General features: G+C 55.6%; 1 protein-coding gene across 2 annotated transcripts; it reads right to left on the reverse strand.

Annotated features, from left to right (window-relative positions):
- Positions 1-768: 768 nt before the first annotated feature.
- On the reverse strand, positions 769-12424 carry TADA1 (transcriptional adaptor 1). 2 transcript variants are annotated; one of them, XM_037035084.1, is made up of 8 exons: positions 12256-12424; positions 11562-11653; positions 11248-11313; positions 6494-6591; positions 5023-5232; positions 3808-3959; positions 2142-2304; positions 769-1809 (listed from the first exon to the last, which is right to left on the reverse strand). In XM_037035084.1, exons 1-8 carry the CDS (start codon positions 12327-12329, stop codon positions 1657-1659), a joined length of 1008 nt encoding a protein of 335 aa, XP_036890979.1. In that variant the 5' UTR covers positions 12330-12424; the 3' UTR covers positions 769-1656. The 2 variants fall into 2 exon arrangements, with proteins under 2 accessions (XP_036890979.1, XP_036890980.1); XM_037035085.1 differs by lacking the exon at positions 12256-12424 and having other exon boundaries at positions 5023-5227.
- Positions 12425-18410: the final 5986 nt, after the last annotated feature.

The raw sequence follows: 18410 nt of genomic DNA on the forward strand, positions 1-18410 counted from the left end.
ACAGTGGGGGAGGTTCTGGCTGGAAAAAACCAGCTTAATTCTGTCTGGGGCTACTGCGGGCCTCACGGCCTTGCTGCCTGTTAGAGTGTTTTCTACATGGTGCTTGGTACAGAGTCCTTGGCTGGCCCAGGGCAGTGGTGGCGCCAGCCTGGCTGGAACAGGTGACCAAGCCTCTCAGGGGCTCTCCAGAAACCGCCCCACGTGTCATACTTCCTACCTCCCTGCCCTCGAGTGTGGCCCAAATGAGAGGTGAAGGGAGTCCACCAGGGTCCTGTGGACCCGTGGAGCAGGTGGCTGGCTGACTACAGGGATGCGGGTCGGGTCCTAGAGAGGAACCCACCTCGCTGTTAGCATGTGGGTGGAGCCCGCCCTGGAGACCCCCACGGCCTCTGTGCCCAGGGCGTGTGAAATGTCTCGAATGCTTAGCCGCGAGGCCTGGGTGTGAGTTGTCCAAACAAGACCCCTGCATCTGGTGAGGTGCTGATTCAAACTCCTCGAACCCTGACCGCTGGGTCATCACCACCTTGACGTCCAGAGGGCCCTTCAGAGTCGAGCCAGCGACCACCAGGAACTCGGCGGCTTACTTTTCCTTGGTGGTCTTACTCTGTAGAGAGCACAGAAGGAAGAGACGGCCTACCTCAGTTGGAACATACTTTTTCATCTTTCTCATCTAAAACATTCTTTTGAAACATCTTGCTGAAGTCTCACTGCACAGGGCTTTGCAGGTTTCTGTGGACAGCAACACCCCTTATCTGTTTATTAAACGAGTTTCTCCCAAAAGGTTTATTTGTCACGTTTAAGGTACAGAATCGAATACACAGACCCACATACCGACCCACCTGTACCTATTTATACACCAATAACCCACAGAGTCCCATTCTAACACGGCCAACCCCTGACCAGCGAGCGTGGGTTGGAACGGTGGCGCGTACACTCCGACCTTCCGTGAATGCCCGAACTGCTGACCGCAGGTGGGAGTCCAGACTCTTCCACACCGTGTCATGTCGGGGACTGGGGCACCTGCGGATGTGGGCATCAGTGGGGGGTCCCGGACAGCTCAGTGTTGGGGAGTCACAGATTACAGGCGAATTTGTGGCTGCATCCCTCACGCCTGCACTGTTCAGGGCCGACCGCATGACCAGCAGCCCTCTCGGGGAAAAAGCAACGCATCTGGCATCTGTGGTAGACAGACTCTGTTCGCAGCAGCACGGCCAAACGCCAGTTGTTGTCCCTTTACCGTCTGAATAGGCAGAGACACATTTCACAGGAACAGGGGGGAGACTGCGCAGAAATGCAACCTGTCCACGTGGAGCACTCGAACATTCTACAGGAATAACAAACAGGCGGACCTGCCCACCACAGTCCTCGGGCACGTCAACCGCGGGAAGGAAACGCGAGTCAGGAGAAGACAGTTCATGAGGTGGTCCCAGGGCGTCACCTGCTGACACCTCGGGCAGAGCGCCCCCTGCAGGCTCTGCTGGGGACTCGCGCACACAGATGTGGTCCCCTGAGCACGCAGAATTGTGGCCACGGCTTCACGGCTGCAATGCAACGCAACGCAACGTGTGCTCCATGCCGCGTCTCTGGAGGAAAAGTCCTGTTTGCACGGTCCCGTCAGTCGGGGGTGCAGACGGTCCTCGGTGCGGTGGGCGGGGCTCAGCACAGCAGCAGCCCCTCCTTGGCGGCCAGGCGCTGCCTGTGCACCCGGTCCTGCTGCAGCTCCTCGTGGTTCGGGTGCCAGAGCTTCGTGATGACCCTCTCGATGTTGAGGGCGTACACGGTGTGCGTGGGGATGACCTCCCGGTGCACCTGGGGCAGACAGGGGCGCATCCTCAGTCACACTTCCAGAGCCACAGACCTCGCCCAGAGGACACACTAACCCGTGACCCTGGAGCCAGCACCCTGCGAATCCCAAACCAGCTGACGAGAACCCAGGAAACACCCAGGTTCTGAAACAGGAATGAGGGAGCGAGGGCGCTTTTTTCCTTTCTCTCGCTGGGAGGTGGGGGTGGGGTGGGGGTGGTGGGGATTAGAAGGGACCCCTGGGCCCAGGGTTTGAATGAGTTATAGACAGCAAATGGTCCAAATCGGAAAACAAAAGGCCAGGAAGTGGGCCGGCTCCTGAAGGAGCCGAGAGTTACCTGCAAAGCTTCGAAAAGGTCATACATGTTCACCGGAGGCAGGGACACCGGGAGGGTGTCCCCCGAGCAGGCCAGCAGCAGCGCGGCCTGCTGCTCGGCGTCGTCGGGGTGCGGGTGGGAAGCTGGATTCTGGCCGGCGCAAGGAGCGGAGAAGGCTGGGGGGCTGAGCACAGAGTGTTTCAGAAACAGTCGCGAGAATGTGGAGGAGACACCCCAGTAACGGGACAGGGAGACGGGGACTCACTCATTAAGGAGCTCTTCCAGGGAAGCAGGGACCCGTATGTTCTTTAGCTGGTGTGGAAAGGGAGTCTGGGGTTTTCACTTTCAAAGGCAGCCCATCCGTCAGGCAGGAAAGGAAATGTGGGGTGACTATTGACCCCCTCCCTCCACCATGTGAAAGCATCTACTACACTCAGCACACGCAGCCAGACCCGCCCTGGAAATGCTTCTGCCTGGAAAAGTGTCGTGGACCTTAACTCAGGAAAACTGCAAACCACGGTGAGAAGGAAGGTGGCTGGTACCGAACCTACAGAATCACAGAGAAGACGCCAGAAGACGCCAGAAGACACGGCCCTCACACGAGGGGCCATGGGCACAAATGCAGGGTTGGGGAAGGAACCGGGGTCTGGCCAGTTCCCGACATGGGCCCCAGACACACTCTGTGGGGAGGTGGGCCAGGTTCCTGTGCTTTCACACGGGACAGAACCTGCATGACCGGGAGGGTCGCAGAGCAGGGGCAGCCACACTGAGGAGGGGACGCACCTCGGTGCCCAGACGCAGCAGGTTGGGGACTCTGTCCCCAGATTCCACCCTGACAGGGAGCCCCCTTTCTTGGTTCATTGTTCTCTGCAAGAATGACTTACAAACGAGAACAAATGCTCCAGACACACAGGCCCGCAGGAGACGGAGACTAAGGCCTCACCTGTGTAACCTACACGGTGAGCCCGGGTTGGGGAGGGCCAATGGGTGCTGGCCCCAGCTGCGGGCCCTGGGGAGTCAACACGTCCCTCCATCCACTGCTCAGCCTCCCAGGCCCCTGCCTGTCACTCTTCACCAGCACCCCTCCCGCACTGTCTCCTGGACCCTGTCTCCCTGTCCCCGTAATCAGACACCCCGGGTCCAGCATGTGGGGAAATGTAGTCACTTTGGCTTCCACCAGCAAACTCCCGTTACTTTTCTTCCCCAGAGGCTTAAAATTTGGACAAAATATTCTGGGAAGTGGTGGGGTGGGCACAGGGGTGCAGGTGTCCCGGATCCTCTCAGACAGGGCAGCTGGGGGGGCAGGGCCAGGCGGGGGGCCGGCCTGGATCTGCCCAGCCGCTGCCAGGAGCCAGGTGGTGCCACGGGGTCAGGCCACTCCTCCAGGCTAACGCCCCGCCCACCAAGAAGCCCCGCCCCCACCCAACAACCCACCGCAGCACTTCCCACTGAGAGCACCTCATTCAAACCACTTGCAGCAGCCGAATTCTGTGGCTTTACTTCCGACAGGAAGGGCGCCACAACCCACCAGTGACCACCTGAGGCATGGGTGCGGGACCAGACAAAGCACCTCTCGCAGGGGTACCCCAGGCTCCCCAAATCCAAAGCCCAAGCCTTCACAGTGGCTGGCTTCCTGGGGCAGTGCGGCTGCCCCGGATGGACGGGTGCCCACCGCAGACCCCTGTACCTTTCTATCAGGCTGTTGTAGACCACCACGCTGTTCTTCAGGTAGGGCTGCGGGGTCACGCTGCTGCCGAAGGCGTACTTGAAGTGGCCGTCCCGCAACCGGTAGGCCTTCCTTCTCGACACAACTGAGGCCAGTATGTCTTTTAGGTGGTTCTGTAGAAACAAGAAAAATAGCATGAAGTCCCGCTTAAAAGCAAATCCTAACCCTTCCACTAACCCACTTGTGGCCCCTGGCATTTAGTGGCTGGAGATGGGGACAGGCCGGCACCTGGGACCGTGCGAAGGTCCCCGGGGAGCTGGAGCCAGAGCCAGGAGGGGGCGCCAGCGGGTAGGAAGGCGTGCTGCTTCCCCCTGTTCTATTTAAGATGAGCTTGTCCTACAGGACATTTGAAAAGGTTTCATGTCTCAAAACTGGCTCCTGTCTCTCAAAAAGGATTTTCAGATAGCTTGAAATAAAAGCATAAAAATAGGGGAATAATTTTCTAAGAAAAGGGCAAACCTTTAAAACGGGACAGAAAGTTTCGAGACCTAGGATTTACTGGTTGTGGTGCGCCACCCACCGAAGTTCTTCCCTGTGGCTCTCCCACAAGCCCGTGGACGGGGACTCATAGGACAGAAACGAAACTACAGGCCTCAACATCCCTTCGCCTTGGTGGCCGCCAAGCACGTGAGGGAGGGCCGGCAAAGGGGACAGCAGACTCAGTCCCAGCCACTGTCGGCCTGGGACCAGGGGTGGCGTCTCCGTCACCCCAGTGAGGGTGTCTTCCCCACAGGACTTCATGGCACGCAGTGTGACTTCCACACGCAGAAGTCACGTGAGGTTTGTAACTTAGGATCTTGGAGGTGCAGCTGAGGGAGGGGGACCCCGTGGCCCCGGAGCACCCGTGCCTGCAGACACAGGTCTTCTGTCCAACGACTACATGGAAACACGGAGCGGCGAACACGAGTGTGCTGAGCCCAGAGCCCACCGCGCAGACGCCCAGTCTGCCGCTCTCCAAGTGCCAGGGCGCGGCTGCACCCCGAGATGTTCATTCTTAGGAGCCTCAATCTTGGGTTCTACCCTGGGTGACAAGGCACACATCAGACCAAACCTAAGCTTGAAGAAACCAAGGTGCCTGATGACAACTCTGGGGTCAGAGTGACTTCCGGGGGCTTTTCTTTCAGCACCCACGTCCGACCACACACACACGCTGGCGCTCCGCCTCTGCGCACCGACCTCCACGGCGTAGACCACGGCCGACACGGCCTCCTCGGTGACGTTGTCCAGGCCGTGCTCGTAGGCCGTCACGATCATCCTGCCCTCCAGCTGGCCCCGCGTGGGCAGCATCATGGTGTGGGAGCAGAGCTTCAAGTCATCGTCATCTTGGGGGTCCTTCGCCACGAACTGCTGGGCCCCCGAGAGGGGGTTCTGAGGCTGGAACCTGTGCTGAGAGAGGCAGGGTTTCAGGGTCACCCATCGGGGGGGCGAGGTGGGGGACGCGCCGGGCTGGGCAGGGGTTAGAAGAACAAGACAGCAGTGGCGTGTGCAGGGTCACCGAGTCACACGTGTCCCCGGGGGACGATGGAGACATGTTTTGGGCGGGGGGGGCAGTATTCTGACATCCTAATCTCTGACATCTCTGTGATCACTGAAGAGACGGCTCTCTGCTAAAAATAACCACGAAAGAGGAGGAGGAGGAGGATGAAAACTATTTTCAAACAAGCAGGAACATGTCGAGTACACTTCAGGGAGGGAGGTTCTGAACGTGTCATCAGCCCTTTGGGGAAGCCCTGGCCCCTGGCTCACTGGCCCCAAGACGCAACAGCCGATGTGCCAGGCCGACGCCATGCGGTGGTGGCTGAGATGCTATTGTCTACTACAGTAGCAGTTTTCCTTCCAAGGCGTCGTCATTCTAACTTATAAACCCTTTTTTACTATCTTTTCCTGCTCATAAAACCTCCGCCTCCCCCTGGGAGCTTCAGAGAGCCCATTCTATCTCCCGTCCTCTGTGGGGGGCTTGGCCCCCAGCAGCTTTAGCTGAAGCCCAGCCCACGGTAGCAGGAATGTCTGAGGTCTGCATTATTACAAAAGCAATACCTGTATGTTTTTCCATTTTCCAGGTAAAAAACCACATTTTTACAAAAAAACAGGTCTGTTTGGACCAAGGGGACCAGTGCCCACCAGATTGAATATTAACGACATAAAACACAGAAAGGTAGAGATACGTGTTTGTTGACGCTAACCCACAAAGCTAGCCATGCCCAGTCAAAGTCTATAAAAGGGGTATTTGGAAGGAACTTTGTTCCCTAGTTAGAAACTGGAAGAAGTGAGTAACTTTGAAACATGCACAAATTGTACAGCCAAATGCCTCTGGGGCTTCTCTGCTGAGCCCCGAAGGCTCCAGCCCACAGGGCGAGCAGGGGACAGCAGGTCCCCCGGCCCCAAGGACATAAGTCGCTCCAGAAAAATATTTCAGGGGAGAAAGGACAGAGGCACAGCCATTGAGTCACTGCAAAATCATTAGGTACTCATGATAATATTGATGCTTATGCCAAAAAACAATGCAGGCACCTCACCGACTTCCGAGAGTAACAGCTTCCCCGCAACATGACGCCCCCTTTTCTCCCCGACTCTATTACCAGTAACTTCATGACCATTTAAAAATGCAAACCAGCCTTTACCAAGAGCCACCGAAGAGCAAACCTACATCAAATTTCTGGCGAACAGACGACAGCTTCTTCCTCCCCTTCGGTTTCCCAGGTTTGGCTGCGGGGGTCCCCGGCCAGGGCAGAGAGCCGGCCCCCTCTGGGGACAGAAAGCAAAAGCGTGAGAGAGAGCACAGGTAACCGGTCACCACTGTGTGTTTTCAGGGGGGGCTGTAAAAGGCATGTCATGCTCAAGTAGTGTAAATAAATAACAGGTACTTAAGTTCCGAGCGTCCCTACTTCTCCCAACCAAGTCTATTCCGTCCACAGTTTTCCCCAGCTCGGTGAACCCGGCGCACTGCCCTCCTCTGTCCTCAGGACACTGCTAGAGATGTCGGTAGGGAAAGTGAGGGGTGCGCCTGGCAGAGGTGACGGGGACAGTGAGTGGCGGACTAGACGGCCCTCTACACATTTCCAGGACGGGTGCCGGCCACGACCCGCGCTGGAGAACCGACACACTGGGCCTCGCGGCGGGCTGGCCCGGGAGGCGGGGGAGCCCCCTGCCCAGGAGAGACCCGGGGGGACATGGATTCGGAGAAAGTGAGTGTCGGGGGCACAGGGAGGGCTCTGTAAACACGCCCCTTCTCTCCCCTGAGGATGGGCTCCCACAAAGCAGATGGGCAGGGTGGCCTGTTCAGCAGCCACTGACCCAGCGGGCCATCTGTGACCTCAGGCACTCCGCCGGCGGGGGGGGGGGGGGGTGCCAGGCCTGTTCGCTGCCGCCCTCCCGTGCATGGACTGCGGTTAAAGGAACCACGTGCCTGGGGCTCACTGAGGCAGCTGGGCTGGCATCCAAGGGGCCCCAGTTTAGCAGCGGCCCTCTTGCCACCCCAAGGAGAAGGTCACTCTTCCCGGTGAACCTCCAGACTTCTAACAATAACCTGTAGCACCTTAGGCAAGACCAAGCTAAGCAAATGAAAACAGAGGTCCCAGCGGTAAAGAACCCAGACCACACAGGGGACCTGAGTCATTCCCAGCCGCTGACCTCAGACGGCGGAGAAGACACATGGATAAAACGAAAGGAGATTCTGAGGGAGCTGCGGAAGTAAAGACACAAAGGACAGGAAGGCTGAACAGGAGAGTTGAGGAAACCTCACAAAACGCGGCGTGGTGAGACATAAACCTTCCCAAACGGCTGCGTGGAGAGAGTTGAGCATGCGGGGGGGGGGGGGGGGGGGGGGCGAAANGGGTGGCGGGGGGGGGGGGGGGGGGGGGGGGGGCTGGGGCGCGAAAGCAGGCCGGCAGCCGTGAGGGCACAAACCACGAGCTCATCCGTGTATTATTATTGACCGATGGCGTTATTTTCCACGGGGACACCCTGCCAACCTGCTTTTGCTCCGGCCGGCGGTGTGCAAGGAGCCAGCTGGACCCCAGAAGCACAAAAGGATGGACGTGGTGGCCTCTGAGAACAAGTGTCGGTGGGAAAAAGCTTTTCTTTATAAGACCTTCTGTTAACCCTGAACATACAGTTTAGTGTTAACGGAAGAAAAAATCAAAGTAGTACGAGTCCACTATAGTTTTCTTGAAAAAATACCCCCCAAAATATTTTTAAGAAACACAGAAAAAAAAACCCAAACACCCATCATCCTAGCAACATACTGTTTCGATTTTTTTTTTTTTTTTTTACTGTTTCCATTTTGATGTTTGCAGAATGATGAGATTTTTTAAAAACACTCCAAGTTCCCCAGTTTTCTCCGTGGGAAGTCAGTTCTTCCTGCTCACCACTGCAAGGGTCTCAGGCACCCAGACCCTCCGGCACGAGGGGTGGGGGCGGGTCTGCCGGCCTTAAAGGGTTTCCCACAGAGACCTGCTCCGGAGGAATAGAGCTGGCCATCAGGGGACACTTGGCCAGCCACATGGGTGAGGACCACCAGAGACGACAAGCAGAGCTTCCCGGTGGTAGCTGGGCTCCGGCTGAGAGCCCACCCTGGGGCTTGCTGGACAGACAGACGGCCTCTGGTGTTTCCGTTTTTCCCCTTTGTTTTCTCTGAAGTCTGGTCCCTACTCCACAAAGAGAGGCGGATGCCTCCCTGGAAGGGTGTTGTGAGGACCAGTGTGACATCCGGCAGTGTCCAGTCACTCAGCAAATATTATTATTAAAATCACCTTTCCTGCCCCCCGGCCATGGTTCTAAGCCCGGCAGCATGCCGGCCTACATTCAATAATTCCGTTTTGAGAAAAGACACTTTGGATGTCGATGGAGAAACAATGTTGAGTTAAATGTTTCTTCATGTATTTAAAAATAACCAATAATGACATTCACCAGTATCAAAGGCTTTGTTCAAATAAAATCAGCCAGCTTAAAAAAAAAAAGCCCTGTAGGGTCGATGGTACTGTCTCTATTTTATAAATTAAAGCTTAAAACCACCTGATAATTCACTCCTTTCTCTAAGCTCAACTCGAACCCAGTTCTCGACACCCATCAAGCAGGGCTTTTACTTCCGGTCACGTGTCTTTTGGGCGCGTGGCACTTCAGAAAACGCCTGCCTGGGANCAAAGTAGTACGAGTCCACTATAGTTCTCTTGAAAAAATACCCCCCAAAATATTTTTAAGAAACACAGAAAAAAAAACCCAAACACCCATCATCCTAGCAAAATACTGTTTCGATTTTTTTTTTTTTTTTTTACTGTTTCCATTTTGATGTTTGCAGAATGATGAGATTTTTGAAAAACACTCCAAGTTCCCCAGTTTTCTCCGTGGGAAGTCAGTTCTTCCTGCTCACCACTGCAGGGGTCTCAGGCACCCAGACCCTCCGGCACGAGGGGTGGGGGCGGGTCTGCCGGCCTTAAAGGGTTTCCCACAGAGACCTGCTCCGGAGCAATGGAGCTGGCCCTCAGGGGACACTTGGCCAGCCACATGGGTGAGGACCACGAGACGACAAGCAGAGCTTCCCGGCGGTAGCTGGGCTCCCGCTGAGAGCCCACCCTGGGGCTTGCTGGACAGACAGACGGCCTCGGGTGTTTCCGTTTTTCCCCTTTGTTTTCTCTGAAGTCCGGTCCCTACTCCACAAAGAGAGGCGGATGCCTCCCTGGAAGGGTGTTGTGAGGACCAGTGTGACATCCGGCAGTGTCCAGTCACTCAGCAAATATTATTATTAAAATCACCTTTCCTGCCCACCGGCCATGGTTCTAAGCCCGGCAGCATGCCGGCCTACATTCAATAATTCCGTTTTGAGAAAAGACACTTTGGATGTCGATGGAGAAACAATGTTGAGTTAAATGTTTCTTCATGTATTTAAAAATAACCAATAATGACATTCACCAGTATCAAAGGCTTTGTTCAAATAAAATCAGCCAGCTTAAAAAAAAAAAGCCCTGTAGGGTCGATGGTACTGTCTCTATTTTATAAATTAAAGCTTAAAACCACCTGATAATTCACTCCTTTCTCTAAGCTCAACTCGAACCCAGTTCTCTTGACACCCATCAAGCAGGGCTTTTACTTCCGGTCACGTGTCTTTTGGGCGCGTGGCACTTCAGAAAACGCCTGCCTGGGAAGTCTGATCTGCCCCTCGCACTGGTTGGCTTCTCTGACCCATTCAAGGGGAACAGAACTCAGGGAACCTGACACCGTGGACCCTGGGCAGTGAGGGTTGGTGCGGGGAGGTGTGGGCAGGTGCGGGTGAGGGACCCACCCACGGGGACTTCTGGGAGTGAGGAACCGGCCCGGGGAGACCTTCTCTCAACTCTTTATTATGCAACACAGGCTAGCAGAGAGGGATGACCCAAAATACCAGCCGTTTTTAGGGGAATGTGGGCTTTTAAGAAATGATCATCAGAAACACCATAAACCCCTTTTTAAAAAAAAATTCAGCCCTGGCTGGCAGAGCTCAGTGGATTGAGCACGGGCCTGCGAACCAGAGGATTGCGGTTCGATTCCCAGTCAGGACACATGCCTGGGTTGCAGGCTGGTTCCTTGCAGGCCAACTACCAGCAGGGGATGCACGAAAAAGCAACCATACATTGATGTTTCTCTCCCTCTCTCCTTCCCCTCTACATATAAATAAATAGATAAAATCTTAAAAAAAAATTCAACTTAATCTACAGCAGGGAGTACTCTGAATCCACTGTTTAACAAGAGCCCCGGATAAGTTTTATCATGGGGCAAGTTTTTAATTATTTGTTTTTGAGAAATGGTTGATAGAGGTGGCTTGTACCATTTAAGCTCCAAAGAATCAGGGACCCTAGGGTGGGGGTTTCTGTCTATCTACACCTATTTAGGCTGACGCGATAGACTGAATCCCGAGCTTCCTCCCTTCTCCTAACAGGCTGCCATCCACGACCTTTTGCTTCCCCTTAATCATCTGCCAAACACACAGGCAGGAGCTCTCACCTACCTCCCAGGTGCTGACATCTCACTGGAGAACACACCTGGAAGCCCAGGTTTCCACTCCCTCCACGTACAAAACCCCTCCCGACACCCAGCCCTTCCCCACCTCTCAGGACTTCAGTATCTCAAATCCAGATGGGTGGGGAGTCAAGACCAAAAGTCAGCATGAGTTCAGGGAGATGGCCTGCTTTAACAAGGTTTTATACAAGAACATGCACCTACATTTTCTCCAAGCCCTTCAAAGAACGTTGCACTTGCAAACACCAGTGTGTTACTTCTGTCAAAGAATGTGCAACGATATAGCAACATTTCCTTTGAGCCCTTCAAAGAATATCGTGCTTACAAACACAGGTGTGTTCCAGGAAGCCGAAGCCCACTGCTTCGGGGCTTTGCTGCCCGAGGTCCTGCCAGTGTTGCTGCCCCCCTTACCTGGAGCGGACACCAAGATCTGACACCGAGTGAGGATCGCCAGGAGGAACTCGTTGTGCGAATGGACTGAAACAGAAGAGTGCCACAGGTCACACAGAAAATACTTACGTCACAAGGACACCACCGTTTCAGCCCTGCCTCTCAGGGTGTTGGCTAGCCCCTGTTCTGCCATTTTTACACGCAATTTTAAATACCCACGTCATATACACCACTAAAACCAAACTTTTATTTACTTTTTAAGTGAAAAGCCTTTAATGACTGCAAATCTGGGAAAACTCCAGAACAGCACAGCAATCCCCAGGGGACTGTTTTACCATTGTCCTGGGTGAGAAGTCTGTGAGCCTCGAGGTCAAACTCTTCTTTGCTTATCTTCTGCTTGAACCACAGCTTCAAGTTGGCCCAGTATCTGCAGAGGTAGACACAGGACTAAGAACCACAGGCCTTGCTTCCTTCCCAAGTTCACCTCACCTGCTCCAACTCCCAGGGAAGGACGTTTTACTCTCCCTAGTGTCCGTCTTCTTATCCATCAAATGGGAATAATTGCACCTTGCGCACATCTCTGTCATGAGGTGTGATGACACAGTGCATTCAGAGTGCTTGAAAGGTGTTCCGTAAGTGTCCGCTGCTATTATTCAACCGGAGGGTCTGTGTGCCTCCCGAAATTGCCGCCCCTGCTCTTCTCGACTGCGCCCGCGCCCACCCGAGCGCAAAGCCTCCTCCTCCAGGAAGCCCTCCTGGGGCGCCGCGCACCTCGCACCGGGCTTGCTCCCGCTCAGGGGGTCCCAGGGATGAAACGCGCTCTTCCTGCCCCACCCAGGGAGAAGCCCGGGTCCCCAGAGAGGCAGGGAGGCCTGATCTGCAGCACGACAGGCCAGGGGGCCCGCCCAGCGCAGAGGCCCCACCATCCGCGACGCCAGGCTGCCCAGCTCCCGGAGGCGGGGGTGTCCTCGGGCGGCCCAAGGCCGGAGAGCCACGCGCGGAGGCTCGGGCTGCGCCGCGGGCTCTTACTGTTTCACGTTGTCCCCCAGAGCCTCGCTCAGGTTCTTCTTAGCCGCCTCCAGCTCGCTCACAAAGGTCGCCATTGCTCCCAACTCTCGGCCCGACCGCAGGCCGCTCCGCCACGGCGCCCAGCAACCGAAAAACCAACGCGGCGGCGGCTGGCGCCGGAGGCCGCGCGCCCGAGGCCCAGCCCGCTCTCTCCCGCCCTGCCCCGCCCCGCGACGCTCAGAAGACGTCCGTTTGGTTGTCGGCTCCGCCGGCCTGTCTGAAGGGAAAGGGCGGAGCCAACTCCGCTGCCCGCTCGGCCCCGCCTCCGGCCCGGGTCACGTGTCCCCATGGCGCGGCGGGGCTGCAGCGCCGCCTGCTGGGCCGGCGCGTCCCGCCCTTTCAGTCTGTCACTTGCTTGCCCTGGATGAGAAGCTCACCCCCGGGGCCAAAAAGCTCGAGCAGCATCGATTGTATTCTTTCTCCGCTGTAGTTTTCGCGGAGCACTAATCATCTGATGTGCCATCTTTCTCTACTGGCATGATCTTGTTAATGTTACGTCCCCTCCAACTAAAAGGTAAGTTCCATGAGGCCAGGGCCTGCTGCTGAGCCTGGCACGGGCACTGTTGGCCGAGTGAATAAAGTAGTTATGAGGAATGGGGGGAAATGCACAGAGAAGAAAAAGAAAGGAAAAGTGTTTTACCACCTCCCAAACTCTTAGCTGAGCTTTCTCCACCACACACCATAATTTAGAATCATGCCCTATCTTCAGTTGTGAATCTTGGTGAGTTTCTAAACTTAATGTGTTATATGAATATTTTCCTCTGGCATTACATTGTCCTTTTAATCTTTTTTAAAAATCTTTTTAATCTTGCTTTGAGAGAGGGCAGGCGGGGGGCAGAACCAAAAACCCAGTGCGGTAAGAGAGAAACATGATCAGATATCAAACCCACAACCCTTTGATTTCTAGGTCAGCGTTCCAACCCACTGAAACACACCAGCCAGGACTTAATCCTAATTTTAATGCCAGCATAATTAAGATCGCTTTCATTGTTTCTCTATTGAAGGTGATACAGTAATAAACTTGATGCAGAAAGCCTGTGTAGAAATACTATGCGAAGGAAAGCTGTCCCAAATGTTTATTTTCATATGGCTATTTTACTTCTGTATCCCTAAAATCTTGGTCCCGGCTTGATTAATTCTTCCCAAGTCTGTATTTAGTGAAGTCCTGGTGCTTTGGGTGTTTGGGGCAGTAAGATTGGATGTTGATGGAGTTGTGAGATGTCTCACTGTGGAGACTGTCTTTATTATTTAGAAGTTTTATTGAAACACAGTTCTGTTCATGGGCCCAGCTTAAAACCCTCTGAAGCTGTGTAAATGCAGCCGGCCCTTGAACGGCATGGGCTTGAACTGCTGTCCACTTATTCGGGGATTCTTTTCAGTAAACAAACACAGCTGGCCCATTGTAGCCACGGGTTCGCATCTGTCGATTCAACCAACCACGGACGGAAAACAGTATTTTCACGTCCCCAACTGCCGACTCCCAACCAGGGGTCAAAAGTGCCGTTCTCCTCCTGCAGTTGGTGGAATCCCGGAATTTGGAGGATCGAGGGTAGAGTCAAAATTTAAACACGGATTTCTGAGGGCATGGGGGTGAGGGGCCCTCACCCCATCTTGCCCAAGAGCCAGCTGTGCCTAGTTTACTCAGGGTGCGACATAGCTCCACAGGCCGGTGGCTGAAACAACAGACAATTATTTGCTCGTGGTTACGGAGGCTGGAAGTGCAAGATTAAGGTGGCAGCAAACCTGTGGTTTTGGGTGAGGCCTCTCCGTCTGGCAGGTGGGTGGCCACGTCTCTCTGTCCTCATGTGGCCTGTCCTCAGGGGGGGCTGCTAATTAGCTTCTGAGCAGGAGAAGAGGCAGCCACCTGTGGGCACTGCCCGGTAGGTTCCCCCCAGGGTGTTTTGGTGCCTGGAAGGGAATCTCAGCAGCCGCTCCTCACACTTCTGCTGCCTGTTCTCACTCCAGGGCCCTGACCGCGAAGCGCCCCCTGGCTTCTATGGCTTCAGTAAGAACGCTCCAGTCTGGGAGCAGATGGCTGGAAGAGTTCCCATTAAAGATGAAGTGAGCCCTGGGCATAAGAGTATCAGAGGGATGTATGGGCCGTCCTTTACACTTTCCAAAACGCAAGCTGTTGAACTGCACACCTTCAACCCCCTGGAAGCAGCTAGCCAGGCGGCCAGTCGGAAAGCAGAAGAAGCCTTTGACCCCGACTCAGAATGTGGGCGGGGCTTCTCCAAGGCGTCAGAAAGGGCTTCGGTACAGAGATGGAGGTCAGGGGCTGGAGGGATCTTCGGCACTTGGGACAGCTGGCGCTTCGAGGCAGACGCGCCGTCACTGAGTCGCTAAGGGCATAACGAGACCGAGACCGTGCTGGATGGAGATGAGGCTCCAGGTCGCCCTCTGGAAGGAGGGAAAGGCCCAGGTGAAATCCAGCGGGTACCGCTGCAGTCCCAGCGCCCCATGCGCCCCCCGCTGGAGCCTGCGGCCATCGTCCACCCTGGTCAGACAGCGCGGGTGGGCTGGCAGCCAGGACTTCCTCCAAGGTAAGGAGCTGTCTTGCCTCGTTTCTTTTAAAAGTGGTACCGCTCTCGTAAAGACATCTTTTCCGGACGTCCTTTGTCCCCCTATTACGTCCTCAAAGTGGGTGTGCTGGAAGGACATGGAGACAGAAGAGCATAGTGTGGAAGGGCCAGCGCCAGCCGGTCGGCCTGAGGTTTTCATCCCGGCCTGGCTCTGGGACTCTGGGCAAGAGACTTAGTCACCCTGCGCAAGTGTTCTTAGCTGCTGTCATAAGAATTACATTGTAACGCACATCAGAGTGACCAGAGCCCTTGGCACAGTGCACCTGGTAAAAGTCAGTGTGACAGTTGTCATTCTGAGCATGTGCATAGCGATGTTGCTAATCCCCCTTAACACGCAGATCCCTTTACATGTTCTCTTCGGACAGTATGATTGGGGAAGCATATTTTCTTTTCAGTTCTTACGCCTCATTTCATTTTCTGGGTGTTTGTTTTTTACCCATTGGCTAGACTAGCACTATCTGATCGAACGGTCCTGTGACGGAGTGGTCCAGGACGGTAGCCCCAAAGGGCTGTTCAGCACTTGAAATACGGCCTGTGAGACCCAGGAACTGAATCTTTAATGATACTTAAACTTGAACACCCACCTGCAGCTGGTGGCAGCCAGACCTAAGGGTTCAAGGCCAAGCCTTCTGTTCCAGGTGCGTTGGTTGCCCTGGCTCTGACGTTTTCACCACCAAGTCTGGCTTCAGCTGTGAACTTGGGAGGATGCCCTTTACTCCTCGTGGGCTGAGTGTTTCCCGGTGAATTACCGAGTGTGTTGGTGTGTTTCTGTGTCTATTCCGAGGACGGCTTTGTTTTTCTCGTTCACTTTTTCCGTGCGTTGAATTACGCAGATATTTTTCTAATGTTAGACCGCTCTTGTATTTTTCTGGGGTAACTCCTCCTTGGTTGGGGTGCATTTTAAAAACACGCTGATGTATTCGATTTGGTAAGTCTGTGCTGATGGTTCTGGCATCTGTGGTCCTAAGTAACGTGAGTCCCAAACTTCTGACCACTTTTTCTTGTCTGGGTGTAAACATTGTGTCATGGAATGAGTGGGGGCGGGGTGGGGGTGGGGCTTTCCTACCTTTCCTGTTCCCTGAAAGGATGCTTAAAAAAGGGAGGGGGCTTTTTCATTCTTTGAAATTTGGAGAAAAATCTCCATGAATCCATCTGCCTAGGCTCGTTTGGAGAGCGGGACAGGTTTAAAAACTTTTTTCCAATTCAATTCTCTGGTTATTTGGTGTCTCATTTTTTTTTCTTGAGGTTTTGTTGTTCGTTGATGCGTTTTTATGTATAGGGTTCCATTCTCTCCTAGTTGTCTGCGCATTGGTTCTGGCTGGTGAGGACCGGCTTCTGGGGTCGGGCCTCTCAGGATGGTCAGCGCTGCACCTCTTTGAGAGTCTGTGGACCCTGAACACACTGTCACAATTTCCGGACACCTCGGAGGATGGCCTAATTTGCAGTGACTCCATTCCAAAGAAAGCGCAGGACGGCCACGTGAAGAAGCGAGGGCTGGATTGGTCACGTGTTCTCTCATTTTGGGCCCCAGCTTTCCCAGCACTTCTTTCTGAAGAGTCGGTTTAGGCTCCTGGATTGGAAGCCAGGGTGGGTGCGGGCCTCCTTCGCGCAGCTCAAGCTGTCGCGGGTCTGGAAGTCCAGGTCCGGGAGCCCCAAAGCGTGCCCGACGGGCTCCAGAGCAGCCCAGCATTCTCTGCCCAGAGACAGCAGACCCCCATCCGGGGCAGCCCCGGGACCGCAGCGACCTCGTGCAGGTGTCGGGGGTCCTCACCCCCCTCGCGCTGTTTGGGTCCCGGGACCCCTGGCCCAGCGCAATCTCACGCGGCGAGATTCGTGCGCCCTGGGCTCCCTCAAATGTGTGAACCCAGCAGTTCTGGCGATGCATGAGGCCCAAATCCCGCGGGGGGACCTTGGTGCCAGCGCCTGACTCCCAGGGGCAGCTTCGGGGAGACCTTGCGCCCCAGTTGCAAACGCCGCCCCTTGCAAGGAAACGGGCAGGTGGCTGGCTTTGGGGAAGGAATCTCTCTGCGGGTCAGAGCCGGGCCGTGCGCAGCGCTAGAGCTGCTGCCTTAGAGAAACCATGCGAAGGCGTAGAGCAGGTCCCCACCACCACCGAGCGGTCGCGCAGCACCTGGAGGAAGAGAGCCGCCCGGGCTGGGCACGCAGCTCCGCCTCGCCGGCTGCCGTCTGCTCGACCGCCACCAGGGGGAGATGCGCCCTTGTCTTGCGTCCAGGGCTCCGAGGTCTGGGTGAGCCGGTGGCCACCTGACCGGTGCGCATCCCTCCTCCGGATTAGAAGGGGCCCTGGGGGACCCCAGCCTTCGGACTCACCCTCCAAGGCCGTCCAGTGGTGAGGGTTCTCTGACCCTCCCCAGGAATGTCGGATGAGGGCGCCCACACCAGCGGGCATTAGGCCACCCTAAGGTCCCCAGCGGCGGGGACCTGAAAATCATCGCCAGATCCCAGACGGGGTTGTGACGTCCGGGAAGAACGTGACGAACTGCCTGCTGCCTTTGGGAACACTCCGGGGTCTCAGGACCCAGCGGCCTCGGGGCAGTGAGCCGAGTGCTGGAGGCAGAGTCCCCAACTCTGAGAGCAGGGCTCAGGAGAGGGAGCAGAAAGCCCAGTGAGGTCACTTCCCCACCAGGCCCTGGTCAGTAATGAATGACAGATGTCACCGCCTGCCTGCCTGCCCGCCCACTGGAGGCATGGCCAGAGGGCCATGGTCGCTGCCCAGGGTTTACAGAGTAACCCAGTGAGTCTGGAACTCGGCCGGATCCCACCCCAGCTGGTGGCTGTGGGGGCCCAGGGGCCTTTGGAAGGGGAGGGGTGTCTGCTGCCCATTTCGGGAACCTGAGTGGCCAAAGGCAGCTGGACTGTTGCTCTAGCAGAGAACAGTTTCTGTGTGCTTTGTCCCATTGTAACTTTGAGAATAGCGGTTTCTCATCTTTGGCATGAGAGTCACCTGGGGAAATTAGGTCTCCACACCCAGGCCGCACTCCAGACGCGTTCAATCAAAATGTCTGGGGAAGGAAACCCAGGTGCCAGCATTTTCCATGGCCCTGCAGGCGATTCCAAGGCGCAGTCATCCGTCCTGTTTCCCTAAAGCCCCAGCAGGTGCTTCACGGTGCAAGGCACCCGCGGCCCTGCCTGGGCCAAGGGCTGTGGGCCGGCGACCCCCAGCGTTCCTGCATAGGCCGCGTGCTCACCTGGCTGAGGTGAGGGAGGCATGTTCCTCTTGCCTCAGACGGTGATTCCGCAGGTTCACTTCATGAGAACGAATACGGGTGTGTCGGGGCCTTCCAGCGTGGAGGACAGCGGGCCTCTGTCACTCGGAGGAGATTGACCCTGGGCCTAGGAGCGGTCTCCCAGTGTGGCCTGTCTTCTCTGGAGACCAGTCCCTTTGGTTATCCTCGAGCTTTAAGAAAATTCACACCCGCCAGCCTGCAAACCAAAAGGTTGCTGGTTCAATTCCCGATTGGGGCACATGCCTGGGCTGCAGGCCAGGACTCCAGTAGGGGGCGCCTGAGAGGC

The sequence above is a fragment of the Sturnira hondurensis genome, unplaced genomic scaffold (genome assembly GCF_014824575.4).
Source record: "Sturnira hondurensis isolate 20B ecotype Veracruz unplaced genomic scaffold, ASM1482457v3 Scaffold0022215, whole genome shotgun sequence".
Lineage (NCBI taxonomy): Eukaryota > Metazoa > Chordata > Mammalia > Chiroptera > Phyllostomidae > Sturnira > Sturnira hondurensis.